Source organism: Diadema antillarum, unplaced genomic scaffold (genome assembly GCF_040938485.1).
Source record: "Diadema antillarum isolate AM-2024a unplaced genomic scaffold, OU_Dant_1.0 seq00000619_RagTag, whole genome shotgun sequence".
Taxonomy (NCBI): Eukaryota; Metazoa; Echinodermata; class Echinoidea; order Diadematoida; family Diadematidae; genus Diadema; species Diadema antillarum.
The window spans coordinates 520,318-545,061 of record NW_027271542.1 but is presented as its reverse complement, the minus strand read 5'-3'; the positions used below and the strand labels follow the sequence as shown (position 1 = coordinate 545,061).

Genomic DNA, 24,744 nt, shown 5'->3' with positions numbered 1-24,744 from the left:
ACACATTTGACTATGTGAAATCGACAATCCATCGAACAAAGCAGTGGTCGCATATCTCTAATTAAGCAATACAATAAATGCTATACCCTTCGTGTAAGACAGCTTAAAAATCTTATATATTGTACCCGAGCACCGCTGCGCTGATAGACAAGGACAAAAATGTGTTATTTTGTTTTAGTGTTACAAAAGAAAAACACGACAATTTCTGATATGAAGTAATTTTGTGACTTCTCAAGCGGAAATGTTCATAGGATTAACTTCTGAGAATGGGCCGTCTCTAATGTTTCCTGTTATCATCTCGACTGGAGACTGTTCAGGAAACAAACAATGGACTGATGTGATTCCTTGCTCAACTCATCCGTGAAGTCAAGCACTTGTAAATGACCTGAAACTCGCATATTATGTGTGTGCGAGCGATGTGCGTGTAAAGGCTTTAAAATATATTCTTCATTTCTTGACAAGAGTGACTGAGTGCATGATGACAACGTAGAGCAAGGAGCTATTTCACAACAGACTTTAATTCCTTGTAAAGATGATAGAATGAATTGGACAAAATGCACTTGAAATTATAGCGTGACGAGGGCAGTCGTTTACAATGCAATGTCTCCTTTTTTTTTCACGCCAGGGTGTAGTTAAAGCGGTTTCTCTTTCCTTGATTTCAATTTGTGAATTTTTCTTGTTTAGCTCTGAGTGTGCATGTCTCGCTGTCTAGCGTGAAACTTCAACAGGCAAACATGTCTTGACATTTTCTTGACATATTGCAAAGAAATCCTTTTTTTTTTTTTTTTTTTTTTTTTTTTTTTTTTTTTTTTACTAAAGCCTGTAATTATTGACTTATGACGCATTTCCTGCCTGCCATGTCGACTGTTTCATTCTAGAGTAATTTCCTGGCATAAACCATGGCTCCGTGAGTGGAGAATGAAATTTTCAGAGAAAATACAAGAACAACATTCCCCAGATATTGAAACGAAATACATGTCATATCAAGTTTTGGTTCTGATAGCAAACTACATAGCATAAAAGTGATGCTTTTAGATGGAGGACAAAAATCAAAGATGTCTTTCAGAGAAATGACACTCAACTTAGCTCTTATCTGTAGAATAAGATCTGAAGGAAATGCCATTACTGTTTGAATTGATTTCGTAGAATGTGGGGGTGAATTTTCATTAGGAATTTCTTATAGTGTTTATCTTTATACCCAATGCTAACAATAAGTTGATTTGAAGATTCGCTGGATCTGAGGACACTTTGGATTGCTGGCACTCTAAATCGGCAGCCATGTTATGATACTGAGGTTCAGTGGGGTTTAAAGTGACCGTCTCTATTTCACCGCGGACGTGAATCAGTGAATGACATATACACCAACCTCACGTCAGACTTTTCAAATTTAATTTCCCACTGCTGGACTTTGGCAAACTGGTTTAATATCTCCCCTCTGTTGACACGAAAACCAGTTTTCGGCATGAAGGCATGATTAGCCGAAAACATACCTGGCCGGAAAGCTGGAGTCTTCTTTCCCATATAACAAGACATTGATCCAAATGGTAGAACCTCATTGAGGAATATTAATCAAACCTTAAATATCGGCATCAGACACATTATGACTTATATTCCTTAATACATCCTTGATGTAAGATATTAACAGTCTAGGTCATGTACTGCTTAGCATATTATCTTGCAACCGAGACCAAAATGTTCCGTGCGGCTTGTATCCTGACTGCTGATGTAATCAACTAATCGCTGTCGGAGGGACTGAATTACGGCATAATGATGTCGATTAGCGAAAGACTAGCCGTTTACGGTGCGGCGAATTCAGATCCACTTTTCTCTCATCAATACGGGAAGGATGAAATGATAGAGATGAAACTGCTCTATCGAGGGACAGAAGAGGTCCTCCGGTCTGTTAAGAGGGATTGGTTACGCGTCTGCGTCGCTGACGTAGTTAACGACTTTTTGAACTTTATATAGTTGACATGGTTGATACTGACTACTGCAGAAGACAGCTTGAAGTCTTACACACGATCGTGTAACCCACTATGAAGTAATATGACCATTTCTGGGGTGCTAGTAATCCAAGCTACAGGAACTTGTTCAAAGTGTCTCAGAGAGAATGTGCATAATTATGATATCATGACAGCTCTGTGAAACATGTGTCTTATGTACCCACCAGGAAACAAAAAGGGTATAGAATTTTAATAGAGTATTGGAGAGCAACTCGCAGCAGAACTGCTCATTTGAGACATTTTCGTCCTTACTTCAGTCTACATTTTAAATATCTTTGCGTTTGATTATGGAGACAATGTTAGTACATACTGTACAACGAATGTATTGTGAAACGTGTGCCTTGTATGTTTGGGTAACCAAGGCTTATGTTATCTTGTCAGAAGTCCGTGGAAGAGCTACTTTTCATCCTTTCCGCTTTAAATTTTGCATTTTTAATGTTTGTGTCAATATTGTGATTATGATATCAAATACATAAGGTATTTTCATGTGTACCCGCTGTGTTAAGAATAAAACAGCTCTGCTTCGAGTACTATTCCAGTAGCATTTCAATGTGTCCAAATATCCTGCAATGCCATTTCCTAATTAATTTCCTAAAAATCGTGCAGAACCTTTCTGTGAGTTGCTCAAAGTTTGTTCACGGTCCTGTGACGTCACCTCATTCTTTTCTTCCACCTGTTGCTTCTCTCCCTCTCAGGGGTTTCATCCACCAATCACAGCGATACCGAGGACCCTACTTCTCGAGGCCACAGAACAACGCCATTTCATCCTACCAGCCCTCGTCGGGCCGGAACGTCCTCTGCCGCTACGGGGCCTTTCGACGTGACTGCTGCTACGGCTGGAAAAGGAACGAAGTCGGCAAGTGCACACGTAAGTGCCCGGATGTCCCGACAAGCAAACTGTCGGCATTTCCTCCTACTGTGGATATCTAGGGAGATGTGTCACGTGATATTAGGCCTGTCACGTGATATCAGGCCTGTCCCAGAGGCAGTATTGGCTTTTCAGAGGTCACATGGGCATGATGAAGTATTAGTTTGACTCATAATGAATAACACGTCTTCCTGTCTGTGTGAAGGTAATAGTAACACCAGGAAATATGTTTATATTAGATCATCAATTACATCACGTACAATGATAAGAATGACTTAAAGTTCATGGTCTTACCCTGGAAAGGAAATCTTTCAGCTATCCTGAGATATTAGATGGTAATTTTTATAGGCCTATAACTTTTCGATTTATGATCTTTTCCTTGTCTACCCTTTAGAGCGTGTAAGATTTTGAATGCTATGAAATGCATACCATGCTTTTGAGTTTATATGCCTTTGAATGCATGTCTTTCTGACTGTATGCATCTTTATACTTATTACGTGTATATGCCGTTACATGTACAATCAAACCTGTCTATAGCGGCAACCTGAGGGAGATAAAAAAAGTGACCGTTAAATACAGATGGCAACTATAGACAGGGTCTTTAACATTGCTTTTCTCGGGGGATTTTTTAGTGGCCGTATGCGGCAGGTGACTTCTATAGACAGGTGGCCGCTAAGACAGATTAGATTGTATGCCCTACTTGCCTTTGAGAGTATACAATCCCCATGAATGTGTTACCGTTGGAGCGTAGGACTTGTAGCGTTAGAGTGTCCATGTATTTGTGTACATGCGCTCTTGAGTGTGAATACCTTGGGGTCATTGGGACTCTGTCTTTGAGCCTACAAGCTTTTCAGTGTATATAGACTACACCTTTTGAGTTCACAATGCAGCCAGTTCAGACCTTCATTGCTTTCAAAGTTTCCTCCACCTTTTCGATATGTGAATACTTGGAATTCTTCCGCCCTAAATCTGTAACCAATATAACAAACAACCCATTCAGTAGATCGATTATATCTGTTTTGTCATTTATCATCAACTATATGATTTGTATGGTTGTTTGTCTGACGGCATGATTGTGTGTGCAGCTATACAGATAACTCTTCGGGGAAGAAAATGAAAAAAAAAACAACTTTTCTTTATCAGACCATGGAGCTGGTACCTCTATGATCAGACTGTAAAAACACATTGAATCAACTGTCATTCTTTTTTTCCTAGAGAAAGTGACGAAAGCAAACTTACACCATTGAAAACAAGGACATGTATTCCTGGCCTCAAGCAATTATTCCAGCTTTTCTTTTTCTCCATAGAAGCGGGATGTTACGTGGCCCGGATATTTACTACTTGTCTCACTCATAATTGCATAATTGGCACATTCGGTGCAGCGTTGGTTCTAACAATGAGTCGCCGAACCAAACCGCACCAGACGCCAAAGCCCGACCTGACCTGGAAACAAACTTTTGGGTCGATTGCCGAAATTTGTTTTATTTTCGCTTTCAGTCGCCAAACAGCAATGAAGATTCAAACAATGAAATGCATTGTTGTTGGTTTCACCAAGCCCCCAACACTACTGTGGGAATTTTTTCTTTGACAGTAAAACAATCGTGAGATTTGCTTTGGTCATATCAGTCTTTTCCGTTCGTCGGTGAGCTATGGATGGTGCAAGCCACACATGTCCAAGCTTTCTAGACATAGTGGATGATTTAAAGGAACTATGCAATGCAAATTTATGTTGACTTGTATTGATTCATAATACCTTGATCATCACTTTTGTGGCCGATGGAATATCTAAATGTGTCAAAGTTCCTTTTTTCTGTATATTATTTTTCTTCACACTGTTTGGACTCGGTCACAAAAAAAACTTCCAATCCAAGATTCTGCCAGTGACGTCATCTGTCTATCATTGTTAAAGTACTGATATGATTAACAAAAGACAGTGAAATGCGCCTTCCCCGAGACCGAGCGTAACTTGCATGTTTCCCTGCAATGTCTTTTGTAAATCATTATCATGAATCTGAAGAAAAATAGTCGAAGATTATTATAAAACATATAACACGCGTTTAGAAATTTATTTCGCCACATAAACAAGGTTGAGGTATCATGAAGCAACACAAGCCAACATGCGTTAGCATTACATAGTTCTTTTAACACTACGTATCAACTGTGGTTACGACAGCTCTTAACGATCTGTCATACGCGTCAATGGTAATTTGTGTACAGAGGAAACGCTTGAAAGGAAGTGGTTCATTGAACGAAGGCTAGACTTGTTTTTGTTTTTGTTTTTCTTTTAACACGTAGTACTTAGGTGAAAAGACATGGCAGTCCGACATCTAATTCTCAGTCGGATTAAAGCTACATACTGACCGGCCTAGTCTCCATACACAGAACCAAATGAGAGGATTTATATTAAAATGACAATCTTAGACTTGTTTAGTTGCCGTTTTATTTAAAAAAACCTTTCAAGTAGACTATTGATCAATGCGAATCATATTCTTTTATTTCCTTACACTCCTCTACATGTTTATGAGAAAGTATGTGAATTACTTTGAATCTGTCAGTGAGAAAATCCATGTCTTCCAGTTCAATGAGGTCTACTGGGAATTTGTTTAAAAGAAATCTAAATTTGTCCGGTTACACACAATTTAAAGAACAACAAGAAGAAGATCTTAATTCTAAGCATGTCAAAAATAGTGGGCTTAAATTACACTCCATATTTTCTGTGTGATCATTACAGGTTTCCCTCCCCGCAGACGTGGTAAGTACGTTTATTAAAATTGGATTCTGATTAAGTTTACTGACCGGTAATCCATTGAGCATACAGCCTTACTAATGTTTTAATTTTCACGCTTTCTCTTTACTTTTACCCTCGGCTACTCAGGGACTTTTCTTGCATGGTTTACATTTCCTGTGGTCAAAGTCAACGTGACCGTTAACCATGAAGCGTATACATATAGGTCGAGCACATGTTGATACAACAGTAACGAGGAAGCTCAAGGATAGAAAACATACTACAGCTTGGCTTAATTAAGGTTCGGCAGGTCGCCGCAGAAACAAGTGAGCGACTGTGTACGTGTGTTTTCATTGAAAATACACGACCGCGCTCTACAGGTAGAGATCAGTCAAAACACGCAAAAGGGCCCACATATGGTTCGGGTATGGCCGAGACTGTAACGAATCCTTCGTTATGGCCTTTTTCTTTTCCGAAGTTGAAGTTACACTGTCAGGAGATATTTGTGCAAATTGAGGCAGACAGAAAGAAATTAAAAGAAAGAAATTAAACAGATCTAAAAGACTGTCCGTACGTCAAGTATATGATGTGACCGATCTTATTGCACGTCCTTCCTGAAAGAAAAAATAATTATGCATATTTAGCATGCAAAAAAAAACTATACCAGAAGAAAGGCAAAGAACCAGTCAGTTGAAAGAGGTGACCTTTATTTAAAGGTCTTTATAAGCGTATATAGGACACTGCGTTGACTGACTCTGTGATATTAAAGGAGTCATCAACAAACCTTTCATATATAACGTCTTCTCTCAAAATGATATGTGTGTGTGTGTGTGTGTGTGCGTGTGTGTGTGTGCGTGTATGTTTGATCGTTTATTTTAACAAGGATAATTATTTAGACAAAAACCTGACCTTCGAATAAAAATGGGTCAACCTAGTATGTTTACCTTTCTCACACACCTGACGATACTGTACTGGATTTTTTATACTTCTATCATTCGTAGCCCTTTTAAGGTAGATTCTGGTTTTCTGTAGAACCTGATCATGAAGCCCAGACGAACGTACTGGTTGCCCCTGTGTGACTGTATATGGTCGTAGCTGTTCAAACTTCCCTCGAAAAATAGAACGCTCGATTAGCTCAATGTCCCTTTATCACTGAAACACATCCTGCGGTGTGGCGGTAAGCTATTTTCTGCAATGGGGTGTTTGTTTCTAAGAGGCCTTTCCTGTCTTTACAACCATAAACTTCTGCTATATCTAGCCCCGGCGAATCTACAGCCTTCCGTTGTTGGCGATAAGCATTCTGCATGACAATGAATGGCCAGAAGCATGCTCCCTTCAAATTAACCCGCTTTCAAATTAGACACGTGTTTGCCCTTGTTCACATGAATTCTCCACATTGTTGGCCAAAAACACTTCAGCAGATCAATACGTAATACCGATTCGAGCTCTACAATTTTTGTTGTTTCCTTTTGCACTTTGTTTTTGCTCCCTTTAACCTCATTTCACATCGCCCCTTGTTTATCCCAGGGAGGGAAATTCCATCGTTTCCATGACAATCTTTATTACAGATGACTTTGAAAAGAAGGCAGGTCCGTAGAAATGCATGACATCGGGTTGCGACTTGGGTACACTGATTGGACGTAATAATATGTTTCGTTTAATGTATAGGTGTATGGACTCCACTGCTTTTGCTTTCAAAATAAACAATATGTGCTTGTTTGTTTATATGTTTTCGTTTTTCATCTGAGATGAGGGCTGGATAGCCCATATTCATCTGTACTATAGCTGGTCTACGTATCATGGAGTCCAGTTGTGAGTACTTGCGGTGGAGCACTTCATTGAGCTGTACATCCTGCTCTTTACAATATGAATGGATGATGGGGGATTAAAAAAAAAATTATTGGTTGAGATGGGGCTTCAGGTTTCCAACGTTTTTGGTGGTGATCTTTTGAGATAATGAGAAACCTCTTAAGAAATATGAAAGAGCATATAATTCTCAGAGAAAATTAAAGTTTCCTACCTATTTTGATGAAAATTGGTTTTGAAATAGCTGAGATATCCAGACAAAGCTATCCTAAAAGGTAGGACCTATGCCTTTTATTAGGATTGTTTTTTTTATATCTCAGCCATTTTAAAATTTGAATTCCTCTTAAAATTGTATGCTTTTTAACATTTCATGAAGACGTTTTATAAGTATCTCACAAAAAGTTAAAAGCTGAATCCTTAGCTCAATCAGTACTATCCAATCCCTTGAATGTGCATGGGTTTTGACTTTCTCACACACGGGACCTCCATTTTCTGTTCTATCCAAGGGACAGACTCTTTTGCCTCTTCCAGTTGGCATGATAACACACAACTTTGCTAAGTAAAGACTCACTTAATAGATTCGAATCAGTACCCGAACTCTAGCCATTCGATTGAAAGGCTGATACGCTACAGACTGAGCCACTTCGCCGCCCTGTACAAAATATACAAATTATGCCAAAAAAAAAAATATCAAAGGATAGCATTCCCTCTACGTCATAAACACTAAAGGGTTTTGACGCCCAAAGACTTGAATTCTTGAGAGAGAGCGATTAGAGACGAATGCATTGAATCACATATCCACATTGTATCTGGCAGTTGTTCCCTTTATTAGGTCGAAGAAACTGAATTGTCTTTCCCAGATAAATAGATAGAAAGATAGATAGAAAGATAGATTTCATTTTTCATTTTTTCATTTTTTATTTATTTCATCCTCATTTTTCTTTCTAAAAAAACGTGACACAAAGTAAATCAAAAATTCAATCATAAGCATATGATTATACATAACAAAGTATGACAATCAATGGTAATCAACAAACTAATAAAGATATGCACACATACTGGAATTACAAAGCTATGTTTGAAGGGTAAAACTGAGAACTGAGAAGTCCACTAAAAAGCATTACTTCTAGATTGTGGACCACTCTAGATAAGTAAATGAATAAGAGAAATGATGAATAAGAGAATGTGAATGAACAAGACATTATGATTTAGTTCATGAAAATAGGCAACATTTTGTGTGACGGAAAACTGTATCACTACAAGAACAACAAACGCATTCGTTACTCATGCAACTAGTTGACTTCTGAATCTAAGAGACGTGCACTGTAGCTGAACCTATTAACTGTGACAAGAATTATTAATTTCGTTAACCACAATGACTGATAAACGTAGTCAAAATTGAGACGTGCATACAGAATGAAATTGAAATCTAGCAGTGATAATTTTGTTAAATCACATGTGAGGGTTGTTATGATTGTTATGACAAGAGCAGCACATATGAACAAACGCGAAGAGACGTAGACAGCTTTATCATGTCAATAATAATTTGAGGCTAGTATTTTTAATGTAGGTTTCTACTTTTGTGCAATCCGTTACGAGCGCCACGATTGGCCGTTCTTAGCTGCGATCGTGGAAGTTTGTTTACTTTTTGTTTTTTATAATACCTATAGGCCGCCCTCATGTAGGTGACATTCTTGAAAGCCGCGTTTGATATAGAGGACCTCATTTCTCATAAGAAACTAAATGATTTCTTCATTTCGCTCAATAAAGGTAATTACTCTTTACTTTCTCTTGGTTTTCTGGGTGGGGTGGTCGCCACCGCCACCTCTGCCTCCACTGGTGCCGGCTTTGATAGGATTGGTTGAGGCTCAGGGGCAGGAGAACCCTGCCCGTTCCCTTCAATCCTTGGGTACCTTTGGTGGCATACCTCGAAGGCTGCAATAATTACTAGCCATTCGTTGAAAGTAAAATGTGCTCTCTTTAAGCGTAGATGAGGCGCAATCAATTTTGTCCTCAGCATGTGCATGTGGGCGGGACAACTCGTAACAATTTGTAAAAGCGTGACTACTCGTCTGACTCGCATCTACTCGTATCAACTCGTATCTTCTCTTGGTTTATTCGTGTCAAGTCGTGAGCTACGGTACCCGACAGAGGGTTACATATCGTTACAGATCGTGGGCGATCGCAGCACGTCTCAATAGAGCGTGGTGTTTATCTTCTCCAAGGTTGATCCAGGGCCGATCACTGATTTGGACTGGATGCAAACTATATTGCGCTTTGTTACCATGTATACGATCTGATGTCAAGATCAAGATTCATTTGTTCATTGACAATCGATAGTTTTGATAGTGGAACATCTTTGAATGGTCCAAAATTTTCCTACGATCAACACGATTGATACGACTGACATCAAGATCTAAGAAGATCTGATAAGATCGACTTCACTCGTGGCGTTAATCGTGATAGTGGGAACATGACGCAAACTAGAAATAACAAGGAACAATTCCAACCGGAGAAAATAATTATATAAAAAAAATGTTGAGATGACAAGATTACGCACTTACGGATTCTCGGTGTTGAAAAGTCGTATGTTCCAGTAATACATGTATTCGAAGTCAGCATTTTATTGCACATAATTATGCCCCTAGAAACTAAATCAATTTCTAATCAAATCTCTGGCAAATGTTATTACTTTTCACGCCATTATGGCCTACTTTTCAATAATCTTGAATACCGTATGATACTTTTCAATAATCTTGAAAGGAGCAAATGTTCTTGTATCGTATCGTTTTGGAGAAATATATCGAGGGTGATCATGAATTAACTGGAGGAAATATGCTACAGGAAACCGTCCAAAACTGTTTCTTCACAATTTAACTCATCACCCGATGTCACTCGGCTACAAATAAAGAACGAACAAACAAACAAGTGAACAAAACAAATCGCAACCATACAATGGAAATGATAAAAGGGTTGAGGCAGTAAAATTCATAGGGTCGAGCGTCATCTTAGTGAAAAAAAAATCAACATTTCTGTTTGGTTTTAGATCCATATTCTATTCTGATCACACTAAGAAGATGATTAAATCTTCGTTTATTGACCATTCTAACGATATTATCACGAAGCTTACCTCGATTTAGAAGATTTTGTTTTAGTTTTTCACAACAGATAATCATGGATACTTGAACCAGAATATTAAAGGGTATGTACAGTTCTGGTCGAGGTGAGAATTTTGCTTTTAACGTTTTGCGAGATATTCAGAAAGCACTCTATGAGATGTCAAATATCATGCAATTCTAAGGGGTATCAAAAGTTTATTTGATGAAAATCGGTTTTGAAATGGCTGAGATATCCAAAAACAAGGTGAAACAAAGAGATCCTAATAAAGGTGGGGCATGTCGCCTTTTATTATTATCACTTTTTTTGGATATCAGCCATTTGAACACCAATTTTCATCAAATAAACGTTGAATCCTTTTAAAAATTACATGCTCTTTCATATTTCATGAGATGTTTCTCACTATCTCACCGAAGAATGTTCAAAACATGAATCCCACCTCAACCAGTACTGTACAGTCCCTTTAACCGAATAGAGGTTTTGTTTCATAGTGACTGTAGCGGCAGGAAGTATTATTTCCATGTAAATCAGTTACCAAATAGGGGTCCCACCCCTTGGTCGCCCTCAAGAAAAGTACTGTGTTTAAATAGGTATGGCACCCCCAAATCCCTTAGATAATCCCTCTGAGGAGAGGGGTAACATTGTGCCACACCAGCAGTTGGCACATCATCCTTTGTGAGGCAAGGACCACTTGCACCCCAGCAGAGATGTGTAGTGAAAAAGTCTGTGAAGTCAGGGACGGATAACAGTCGTGAACCACGCTTATGTGCAGCTGATGCTTCCACATGCCAGCTCGACGCTGCTAAAGAAGAACGCCAATAAAGATGCTATTAGTGTTTGAATAGTAAAGAAATTGGTGCCTGTGATCATTGGCTCGTCGAGTGGAGAGTCTGATTGGTGCACGCGTGCGTTTGGACTGAATCTTAACCACTTCTGTGTAGAAGGCTCGCTTGAGTGCGAGATAACGCTACAGTGACGTCTTGAATTCGTCTCCTTAAATAATCTGTATGATCGCTTCCTTGTTATGTGTATCCAACTTGTCTAAAGTTGCGCCTACGCCAAAAGAAAATTTCTGGTGCCACAGACAGTTACTTGATGGAGCATGGAGATAGAACACACAGCTCTATGTGCCTCGCAGAATATGTGAAACTGGGTCACAATGTCATTTCAGAGAAGAAAAAGAAGAAGAAGAAGAAGAAGAAGAAGAAGAAGAAGAAGGACGACGACGAAGAAGGACCAGGACGAGAAGAACGAAAAAAGAAAAAAAAACAAAAATGGTGGTATATTACTGATCTGTGTTTCTGCCCTCAGGCATGCTGCGAAGAAATTGAGACGTTCATACAGATATCGTCTGCCATTTGATTTAATTTTCGGTAAACTTTTCTCATAGGTTTTTACCTTGTCTCGTGCCAGTTTCGCCACGTGGCGTGCAGAGCTAGACGAGACAAACGTGAGCGAAAAAGAAACAAGATCGTTCTGCTCCGAAAAAAAAAAAAAAACTTATTTCCGCTTCATATATCTATATATACATCCCGAACATTTGAAGCCAGACGGGACGTTAGGAAGATGTGGAATTCAGACGAATCACAGTGGGGTTTGGATTGCAAAATATGGAATTTAGAGGCTTTGTCTGCAGCAGCTGGTAATGTCTGATAGCTGAGTGAAGGAATCCGGTTCAACAACCTTCAACAGGTGCAGGTTGATCTCAGTACAAAATGGATAAAATTGTAGCATCGCAAAAGTTTGAGAAAATCATTTTTGCCCCGGGCTATGTCACAATTCATTGATGCAGAACTGGAACATATTTGGCAGTCGTAGAAGTGTAGTACCCAGCGCCCCCAGTCTCAAACGTTCTTTTGGATCTGCATAGAATCATTTTTTCTTTTCCGGTATCAGATTTTTCGGAGTGCCTTGTGCTCAAACCTGTGGCACATTTAAGTGGTTCTGTGAAAAGGATATCCAGTATCATATAAGACTTGTATCGTGTCGGAAAGATATCGCCTATGAAAGGAATATTGTAGGAAAGCTATGTTGTAGGAAACGAAGTTGCAGGAAATGTACTTGTAGGTAATGTGTTTTGTAGGAAAGGTATTTTATAGGAACGGTATTTGTAGGAACGGTATTTGTAGGGAAGGTATTTTGTAGGAACGGTATTTGTAAGAAAGGTATTTTTAGGAAGGTATTTCATAGGAAAGGAATTTTGTAGGAAAAGTTAGGTTTTAGGAATAGTGTCGTATAGGAAGGGAAACGTCCAGGGAGGATGAATATAATACGGAGAGGATCTTACAGGAAATATTGTTTAATATGATTGTTAGCGTACATGATTGTTTCACGTTACCGTAGTGTTTGTTCGGGTTCAGTCGTCATGATATCAATGTTGTCTTGACCTCAAAGATATCTGTTTAGTGTTTTCCTACGGCAAGACTTCCAGATCGGTCGTTAATTCGTTGATTTCTTTTCTTTTCTTTTTATTCGACCTGAAGGAAAGGCGGTGAGATCAATCGTTCCCATTTTGTGTTAAAACTCAATCGTGGTCATCTTAACCCTTTGGTCCCTGAGCAGCATCAGGTAAAGTTGGTATACAGGATAAAATATAGATATGCAAAGAGGTAGTCAAGTTCACCCATGACTGTTTATAATAAAATATATATATCTAAGTGGGACCACCATAAGGGTTTTACTGAGCAGAGAAATAACCTAGGGTATGTTTGGTTAACTGTTATGATCGGAGAAGGCAAGGTGATGTTTGGCGCTTTAGTGACCTATTTAGGGAAAGTATCATTTGTAGGTATACAGAAATTATGAACGTATATGTTTTTATCCCTTTCCATGTATCTCTCTTACTACGAATCTGTTTTCAAGTTCCCAGTCACCATCCTTATAAATTATGGCACTGTGCCCTTACACGCTCTTGCTGTACTAGGTTAAATCCATTGTCGCGGTTCACTGAGACTCAAACGCGAGAGGTTACCTATGTCCTCTTTTCACAAGATGACACAATGAACGCCGTCCCAGATGCGTCTTAATCACACCCTGACAATTGCATTCAGGTTGTCGTTGGAATCATTATTTTGCAAGGTTCCATGCTTGTTTTGTCTTGTGTACCGAGTCTAGATTACTGAATAATGGACGTCAGTTCCCTGGGGTGTAGTTATGGTTACTCTACGATACAGGCTACCAGGTGAAACACTTTTTGCAGAAAAAAGAAGAACTGAATTATGTATCCGGTGATCGTTCTCACTATACACAGACACTTCATTCGTGTAAGCTATTTTTGCTGAGGAGATGCAAACGCGATCATCATACAATTTTCTATGCCGCCATACAGAGCTCCTTGTCACAACCAATTTACTAAAAACGACCGATAGAGCATCGACGTCTAAGGCAGCATTCCTCCCCAACACGCAATGAGCCGGATGTGGCTCTTATCTGTGGCCATTAAAGAGAGGGTGATGATTAACGAAGCAGCTACACACTGTCAGCTCGAATACTTAACAAGAGCTGTTTCATGTAAATGAGTAGCGCAAACATTTTTCTCACGACAAAATTGTTTCGTATATTTTACGACGAAATGCTAATCGTTTATCACCAATTACGATGCAAAGCAAGACATCGTTGAAAATAGCAGTATTCCTCCCACTTCAGTTGCTCATATACCCACTTCAAAGATATAATATCTGTTGACTCATCGTTCGTAGATGAGGGTTTGCAGTATAATACTTGGAGGATCGTGTCTCGATATGATTATGATAAATTGAGTAAACAGGTGAAGTCGAGACATTCTAGTTTAGATAAAGCACCATGAGCGCCTTTCAAAGGCGGATATCGGCGCTATACAAGAAGCCATCATCATTTTCATCACCACCACCACCATCACCATCATCACCATCATCACCGCCACCATCATCACCATCGTTACCATCATCACCATCATCACCATCATTACCATCATCACCACCACCATCACCATCATCACCATCATCACCATCATCACCATCATCACCATCATCACCATCATCACCATCATCACCCTCACCACCCTCACCACCATCACCACCATCACCACCATCATCACCACCATCACCACCATCACCACCATCACCACCATCACCACCATCATCACCATCATCACCATCATCACCATCATCACCATCATCACCACCATCACCACCATCATCACCATCATCACCATCATCACCATCATCACCATCATCACCACCATCATCACCATCATCACCATCATCACCATCATCACCATCATCACCATCATCACCACCATCATCACCATCATCACCATCATCACCATCATCACCATCATCATCATCATGTGTGGATAATTGAATAGGGTTGTAACAGTACTTCCTGGTGATTTTAGCACCCCATCCTTCTTTCCTTCTCGATATTCAGGATTTTTGAGAACTCTAAGGCTTTCTTGACTGCACGTGTATCACAATACTGCATTTAATAATATGTGACATAAGCTTTCGAAATCGTAGCATTAAAAAAATCATAATAATAAATAAGATAATGCAGTTCAACATTAATTAGGTAGAGAAATTAAGATGTAGTATGGTTGAAAGTGTGGATAAAAACAAGACATCTTAGACTACCAAATGTCATGTGAATTGTTATGTGTTGAGAACGCGGACATGACCTTCGTTTACCATCACCTAAGGTGATGAAATGCCTCTTTCCATTCAATACCATACTGCAGCATCATGTGGCTTCACAACACGGTATCTGCTGTTATTGTCATGCAGAAGAACATTTAAAAATAGTGGCAACACAGGAGAAGGGGGGGGGGGGATCTAAATAAACAGCGTAGCTAAGTTGTCGGAGCTGTACTAGAGTGTGATTAGATTTGGTTTGGAGAGGGCGAAAATTTGGTTAGATTTCAATCAAGGACTTGCCGTTGTGGTTCCACAAACACGTAGGATACTGATTATTTGTCTCCAGTTCGGGTCTACATACAAGTATATAGCACGCAATGATGACAAGATGACGTGTCATGTGACAGGAAGCATTCGATCAATATTGCCCGCCATGCAATATGACAAGATTCTTGCCCGATGCCACCCCATATACTCAGAGAGATTCAATTTGGTAGGTTTGGGTCACGAACACTTTACAGAGTCAAGATTTGGTGATGAATAGGTTTATTTTTGCTTGTTGACCGTCATAAAACTTGGTAGACATCTTCATAATTTAGCCCAGAAGAAATCAAATTATAGGATGTTGTTCAAGAGAAGGATATTTCCTTGCAAATTTGAGAGCGATAGGAAGCATGAGTAAGTATACGAGTGAGTACGGGTACGATTTAGTATCTATTTCGGGGCGGGGGGGGGGGGGGGCAGACGAGTCTAAAATTGGATCCGTGACAAATTTTCTACGAATTACATTGACCCAGTATGGCAGCGACAACCTTTTAGTCCCATAGATACGAATCGGCTGTTGCATAGCTTGAACGTCTGTGTCCATGATTCAACCTGACATTGTTTTGGCGTCGTCAATACCGTCACAATAATAATGGCTCGATTAAAGGGTCAATCAGATGTCAGTAGAGTGACCGACGTCAGCTAAAGGACACGTGCCCCCATCAGGAATTGGCAACGCAGCGGAAAAAAAAAAAGCCTGCCAGTTCGATTTAAAGGAATCGAGACTATAAGGCCATTATGTCTTAATTTTCCTGTTCAGAAACACTTTCAAGGCAATTTCTCATGAACAAAACGATTGCTGTTTGATCTTGACGTTTAATGTTCAATGATGACGTATGCAATAAGCTGTTAAAATCTTGTGTTACACTTTATCATGCACAACGTCTCCAGTCGACCTTGAGAAGCAAAACAATTCGGAGAGATGGAAATACCTTTGCGTAACATTACACTTCTAGTATCTGCAGTAAATCTAAGAATGGGAGATAAAAGTGCGGAAACTGAAAACGTTATTCCAGCGGTAAATTTCGAATGTGCCTAGATCAACCATTCAGACGCTCACAGTGAAGTGTTACCATGAATGGGAGATTAGATTAATACACCAGTGGTCATATTTTTTTTTCTCTACCACGTACTGCCGCAGTGCCAGGCAGTATACTATTCACGCACATTAAGTCACCACGCGCATCATTAAGCATTGCATACGTTTCGCATTACGCGCTTCATTTCGTTGTGCGTCGAAGCGCTGAAAAAATCGACTCTAGGGGAAAGCCACAACGTTACACCCACCACCTTGTCTGTAAAAGGTCCAACATCCGCCCTCCATGCACAATACACCGTTACAGTGTCTAGGTCATGAACTAACAGCTCTATACACTAAGTCATTTTTTTTCCTTATCCTATCATGATGGATGCTGTAGTATGACGTTTAAAGGGAAGCAGTCCTGAGATTTTCACTGTACTGATAATTAAGAAGAGAAAAAAATATAACCTTTCACCAATTTATACGCGTGGACATCAAAAATTGTCTCCGTACGCGATTTTTAAAAAATAATTCCTGCAAGCGATCGTGTAAGAGCCTGCCAAAAGGTGCAACGTCATTGATGCCCTACTCTCAAGTTGACAGCCGTGCCTCAGAAAACCAATTTAAGTGTTCAAAATGATCATATCTGATTTTTTCATAAAATGTGACAATATGTGGTTTTATTATTTCAAACAAAATATTTCAAGCTTATTTATATATACAATTAATATAGAAATAAATAGTAAACATGTATTTATAAATAACTAGGGATGACGAGCAGAACACCGCTGGAAAGAGTTGTGCATCGATGACGTATGACTCTCCGCCAAGACTTGCTCATTTGCAGAGTCACACTTTTTTAACCGAAATGTACGAGCTTATTTGGTGATTTGAAAGTTTGTTTTTGATGAAAGTAGTTCATTGGAGGTACCAACAACAACATATTTTTTTTTTTTAAATTTCGTGAGGACTGCGTCCCTTTAAGAATAACTGGATCCACCGTTCGAAAAAGAGTTTGATCGACTGATAAAGCTGACAAAGATATTCATGTTCATTACCAACCGAGCCTCCCTACTCATTAGTTGAGCTGATCAAAAGAAAGACAAGACTTTTTGATTACTTAGAAGGGGGGGGGGGGTACTGGCCTGACAAGCTTCGTCAATCTGTTGGTAGGTAGATGACACCAAGGAAGTACTAGGCACACCAAGTCGTAGCCTTTCGACAAGGCCTCGTGGTACTCGCAATGCTCGTCCTCAGCCACGATCGATGCCTTGTCAAAAGGCTAAGTCAAGGAGCAGATGCTGCCCACGCTGTTTGGCACCTGAGGGTTGTGCCAAGAACATCCAAATTAAGGAGAGAAACAAACAGAAAGTAGGAATCTTATCCCAATCAACAAGTCTGTCTTGATTAGTTATTTTTTTGGACATCACTAGCCATCACTGAACGGTCATCGCTGATAACGGCCAACAACCATGTCCACATGACTCCGACAGATCCAAGTGTAATACCATGCATGATTTTGATACACTTGACTGGCATCCATTGACCTTAAAGGGAAGTGGCCAGGGAATAAATCACCATCACTGGGGAGATCGGTCTGAACTTTGATTTGAACCGAAACGCAAGCTAGGTAGCATTCTTTTACGAAAAAAAAAAACCAAAACTCAACAGTAGTTGATTATTATGTACACACTGCACAAGCCTTGGTAGAACTATGATAACATACGCTGTAAGATATGGGTCAAATGAATTCATGATGAAGTAAACTTTCATTTAACTCCAGCGTGCAGAGCGAAGGATATGACGTCATAATTAACGAGCAGAAAATTTGCTGATAAACAGGTAAAGTAATAAAGCGTTGAGCATCCATCACGTCAACCAAATTCCCCCTGCATCTTTTCCCGCCCAAAAACCTAGTAAACGAACAAACAAGCAAGCACACAAAAACAAACAAACAAACAAACAAACAAAATCATGCCAACTATGAGACATCGACTTCAAACAACGTTATGACGACATGTTGGTGGCTTGAATAGTTCATCGAACCATGTTTCCAGAAGAATGTGACTTGGCGGATATTTCCTGCGCTCCAGATGTTAGTTTACTGCACTGGCTTCGTTGTGATGATAATAAAGTGGAGGAAAAGTCGAAAGAAGAAGGGAGGATTACATCCTAATACCAATACGCCAACGCGCATATTGTGTTGTTTATCATGTCCCGATTCAGAAATCCCAGTGGGAAATGATGCTCATGAATCTTAGAAGGGGGAACTTGAACCTTTTTTTTTCTTTGTATTGCTATAGATTTTTACTTAGGTAAAAACTACGAAGGCTTGATGACGTCAAAACCCGAAAACGAACTTTTACACCACGTATGAGCTTGGGAAAACGGCAACATCAACGAAATATGAGATGTTGACGACGATCTAACTGGTTTGGTTTCGTTCCCGTCTTCGGAGAAGAGCGGCAATGTCTCCCGCAGGACGACCGCGGGATCTGCATTCGCTGCTACCCAAGCTCCACAGATGAAATGATAACAATGCACAGTTTGTTGACAGATACGATGGTAGCTAGCTTCATCAAAGTGCAGCCAAAAAGGAACTCGTGCTCACCATCCCATTGGGAATAGAGCCGCTGTTGAATTGGGTTTGTCTGTAGGCAAGGGAGGGAAGAGAAAAGATCGACTAAACATCGTCTTCTTCTTCGCTGCCGTCTAAGGAAATTAATATTGGGCGTCGATGAATTTTAGACGCTCAGTTTCGAAGGCCCAAACCTGGAGTCCTTCTAAGATATCTACTTTGGAATAGCATTCATGTATATCATGCAAAATAGCAGGAGGTAAAATGAGTTTGGAAATGATTACGTTTTTTAAATCTATGGGATTCAGTTTCTTGGTGTGTCACGTGTTGCAAGTAACTTTTCTGGAAGAATCTGAGTTTGAGGTGAAACTATCTACGCTCCGATATTTCTTTTATAGGGATACATGTAGTTGCACTCTACCATACACAGAGTTCGATTGACACAATCAGTCTCAATAGGCTCCATACAGAGCAAAAAAGACGAAGAGGGAGTGGGAGAGAGAAAGAGAGAGAGAGAGAGAGAGAGACAGACAGACAGACCATTGCAGACAGACAGAGAGAAATAGTGTGGGGGGAGATTTAGGATTACTGGCAAGATCACGTTTGTTTAACTATTCATTCATTCCCTCTCTTCATGCTGCAGGTTTGAAAGACTGGATTCAGCGCATAGAGAGAGAGAGAAAAAAAAAATCATTCTCTCCCTGTCAATGAAGATATGCTATCTGGCATTGCCAATCCTTAGCGAAAACTCAAATAGATATCGGTAAAGATTGCAAGAAGGAAGTATGATACGACAAGAGCAGTGAAACGTCATTCTTGCTGCAACCATTATCCGATGACGTATGGGCCATTCCATGATCTGTAAGCCTTACATCTTTCACGCAAGCCGGAGAATTTCTCCTCACTTCGACTGCACTTTAATCATTTGTCTGTTATATTTACTCTGGTGCTACATCATCTACTATGTCTGTGACTTTCGTATTCATTGACGTTTACGTGTGACATCCATCGTAAAATAATGTGGACATTTTGGGCGTATACGTACAAAGTGCGCCTCTGCAAATGGTATCTGAACTAATTTGTAACTTTAGAGCTGAAGGAAAGAATATTCTAGGCCCCAAGCTAGTATTAGCCTCCCAACCCCCGCCTCCCACCCGTCCGAAAGTCTCTCTTGTCCCGAATGCGCAACTCCTCTCAACTTTTCAATGTCTGCCCAACTTTCTCTCCAAATTGAATCGAGCGGGAAAGTCAAGAGAGAGGACACAGAGAAGATCAAATCAAGATAGTGTGGGGGAGAGATCAACACACTCGTTGTTCTCCCTCCAATGTGGGAGAAATTGGCACGATGGCTTCTCCCTGAATTGAATGGAAGGCGACTGCCTAGTTTGGAAAAAAGGCGGGTATTAGATTTACACGCTTATGTCAACTTCCCCCGAGTAACTTTTACTGACACGAACTACTTGTTTCCAGGGATAAGCATCTCTATAGGAGCACATGTTGGCTTTGCTATTTCGTAACCTTGAAACAAATTTGGTTTTCTTTTTTAAGTGTACATCAGCCCATGTAGAACGTCATACATGATGACGTCATCTTACATCTTTCGTAGAATGGCGGCGGCTGAGAAATATTTGAATCCAAAGCATTATGTCAAGAGCCGACTAGATTTTCTCTTGACATATTCAAACATTAATATGTGCAAAGAGAGAGAGAGAGAGAGAGAGAGAGAGAGAGAGAGAGAGAGTACTGCAATACTTATAATGATATATGTAATGAGAGAATATGACCGATGGGTAGTTCATTTGTTGAAGTGGGTAATTGTTTCAAACAGCTGCTTAAAATTGACCAAGAAGTAAAAAAAAAAAATGGAGAAAAAACACCACGAACGTATCATATTTGGTGAAAGGGACATCATAGGCAAGTGATGTGCTTGAATATGAATAGGGAGAATCGGGAATAATTTAAAGCATCGTGGGGCAGGCATCAATTCTGATAAATTTATGAAAATTAGAATGACACGTGGGATGTCCTATAAACGCTGTGTTGCACTTTGCACGTGTTTCTCTTTGTATCCTTCCGCGCGAGGGATATTAAAAATTAGTGAACATTAGTCACACATTATTGTTCAATTTCATGTAAATGCAATCGGCGTTGTCCCGTGAATGGGTTCATTAACAGCCATTATAAACACCCTGCTCTCCCTTGCCATTTTACAACGTACTGCTTGTCACGTTCGATATTTCATCTCAGGGTCACGCCGTGTCACAGAGCCTCGGTTTTGCTTGTTTCCGATTTGTCACATATTTTATTGATCTGATGATTCGCTCCCTTGTGCATCGACCACAAAACACTTCAGGTTTGCATCTCGTAGTGAATTGCTCTCCCCTTTTTCGTCATGCTTTCTTTCTCGCTTTGTTTACGATTTCATTGTTCATTTTCACAGCGTTCATCTCATGATATAAGGAGGGATTTTTGTTGTTGTTCCTTAGCATGCTTAACTTTGCTGTTTTTGATGTAAACACTACCGTCAGTTACTAGGGGAAATATCACAATAAAAGATTGCGATGAGTTATTGACAATGACAACCATATTTTCTACATCTTGGTAGGAAAAAAAGTGTTATCATACTACCTTCGCAGGAGATTGGTTATATATACATTTTAGTTTGTGCTTTTCCTTCACTCTCCAAAGCTATTTAGTAGTTGCTGATGTACATAGCTCAGGATATTCCTGTCAGATTTATCGTGCAAGCATAACAAGAGTCTGTATAGAACTGGTAGGATAGAAAGATTACTTTTGGAAACAATCCATTTTCCCATTTAGTGAAATTAAAAAAAAAATCCCGGTGAATCAGACTAAAGCACTCTTTGTTTTTCTGTATTTCGGGAGGACATGAAGTAAAGCAAAAATCTATTTAATATGATGGTTGTTTACTCACTCTCAGGTCATGAGATAAGTGTTGTGTGCTGTAGCGCCTAAACGTATTTCCAGGATACTGTATACAAGTGGTAAGTCATGAACAAAGATTGTTAGCAATTACTCGATCTCAAGTCGGGGCTCACTACTATTTTTTTCCCCTCTGGTTACTCTTTCGAGCCACTAAAATAACAAAGCTGAAATTTTATCGGCACAAAAAAGAAATGTGGTAGCCATGCAGAAATAACCGGAAACATAACAATGCATTTTTAATCTTAAGTGCCCAATCGGGCCACCAAAAGCTAGCTTTTTTGGAAATTTGGTGGCCCGACGTCGATGATTAATGGCCCTGGACAACTGAACCACCGCTAATGTCAAACCGTGCAAGTATACTCCAACTTAAGTGTATATCGATCCTTCCGAGGCGTTTTGTTTTCTCCAGTATCATATCGGCAAATTGTCATTGAGTTCCACCATCAAACCCTGAGATGAAGTCGGTAGGAGTGAAATCAAATTCAGAATCATGGTTCACCCAAAAATGCACGGTCTTTTGTAATCCCAGTTGTTTGTGTATGATGTAATGTATAACGCCATACGATTCTATGCCAAAAACGTAGTAGTGCAGAGCAATGTAAAATTTGTAAATCATCTTCCAACGACAGGTGAAAACATAATTTCACGTAGTATAGAAAAAAATGACTGCGATGCATTTTTAATTTGAACATAATAAACAAAGTCCCCTGACATTTATGGCATAATTTTGCTGGGCGGGGTGTTATTGTGGTGTTATCCTATTTTCCCAATATAGACAATCGAAAATCAAGGGATGGCTCTATTTTCAATGATGTCATCTATTGCTTGTAATAAGGTCGGTGTTTGTCATTTAATTGGCATCGTGCTATAGATTTACGCTGCCCGAGTTACGGAGTATGATAAAATATCAGTCATATTTAAAGTACAGATTTCAACATTAATTGTTCGACAACATTATGAGTCTTCAACATTATGAGCCTTCACCCCTCTGAATAATATCTTTCTTTCATTTAACATTGTGAGTGTTATATTATGCAATCTCATGTACAGATTTTGACATAGTTGACGGGGTGTCGGACAAAAGACCTGTGAGTCATGGTAATTAAGTTTACCTTTTCTTGCTCCTGGGCAGCCCTGTTGATTCGTCCCAATTTAGACCTATTTTTCCATTTCTGCTATGCAGCTGTGTTATGCTGTGCACGCTGTGTCTATGTAGAGAAGTCTGAAATGCCCAATAAATGATGTTAATAATAATAGTAATAATAATAATAGTAATATATGATAATAATGGTAATAATAATAATAATAATAATGGCTACAATATTATTTGCACATAAGGATAACAGAGTAAATATTTGAGTGTTTTTAACAAAGAATTTTTCCAGCCATGCTACACGTCAGAGATAGTGTTTCTTTACTTGAGTACTATCTCTAGGTTACAATGCACCCACTATCCTTTTCTATTTCTCGGTAAAAGATTCTATCAACTTTTACGACATCGATAAATTACTCTGCGAATAGAAGCACAAAAATGTCAGCAATTTGTTCTCGAGGAAAGACAATGCAATTCGTGTCTTTCTTCTTTTTATCATTGCCTTTCCAGCACAAATATTCAATATCACTGTGGTAAAAATAGCAGGGATCGTCAGAAGGACAGTGAGTCGTATCATTCGGGGATATATCACAGGATTGAAAACCGAAATAGATGCAAACCCATCAAGGAAAACCATTGGAGACCGATATGACTGTGATGGCCAAATTGACAAAAGGTCAAAACCTTCAAAGAAAAGCAGAAAGATAGAAGAAGGAAGAAAGAAGAAGGAAGAAGGAAGAAACAGGAGAAGAAAGATGAAGAATGTGAAGGAACAGAAGAAAAAAAAAAGGAGAATGAACTGACAAAGAGGAAAAAGACAAAGAAGGAGAAAGAAGAAAGTAAAGATGAAGAAGAAGACCAAGAGCAGGGAGAAGAAAATAAAACGACGAGAATTTCGCATTTCGTGTTCGTCCAGCTCAAATTCAATTTAATTATGTTCCAATCATGTGATGGAACACCCTCATCAACCAAAGGCTGGCTTTCAGAGGGGTCCACACAGGTTAAAAATAAAATCATCGTACATAAAGTGCATTCACATAAATACAGTTACATACACATAACCGGTTATATGAGAAGATATTACTAGCTTAGCTTTAAACGCACAAGAAAAGGATTACCAACCAAATTTAAGATACAACAAAAAGATGAAAATGAAAAATATGGGCATATCGGAATAAAATTCAAATGGGGAAAAAATCGGTATTACTAATATCTTGATAGTGTATTGATGAGTGCAAGTGAAAGGGTGGGTATTCTATCGGATTGCGTATAATACATTCAAACCTATTTTCTATGATCATGTAGTTATTTTTTTAATGTATCTAGAAAAATATCAAATGGAACATATCGAACTAAATAATTGCACCGAGAAGCATCTTTGTATGCAAAATATCTCCTACCATAATCTGTGTTAGGGCGTATCATGTTAAATTGCGAGTAGCCCGACCTTGTGGTGTAATGCGATTGAAAACTGGAGATTGAATGTCACGAATTACAGCAATGTAACAGCGAAATGAGGATGTACATTGTGTTTATGCCGGGGGGGGGGGGGGTGGTGGGGTCCAGTGCAACAAAATAAAAAGGCCCCTCTGCCAGATACACACAGGCATAGACATACACGCGCGCTCACACACATGAATCTGCAAAAAGGAT

The 24,744-nt window shown here is 39.4% G+C and overlaps 1 protein-coding gene across 1 annotated transcript in view; it reads left to right on the top strand.

Moving 5' to 3' along the window:
• Positions 1–24,744, top strand: part of LOC139736023 (uncharacterized) — a 144,765-nt gene that overhangs the window by 56,890 nt on the left and 63,131 nt on the right. The window contains exon 2 of the mRNA XM_071646770.1: positions 2,699–2,871. Within this exon, the coding sequence (XP_071502871.1) occupies positions 2,699–2,871 (173 nt within the window). The remainder of the gene's footprint in view (positions 1–2,698; positions 2,872–24,744) is intronic.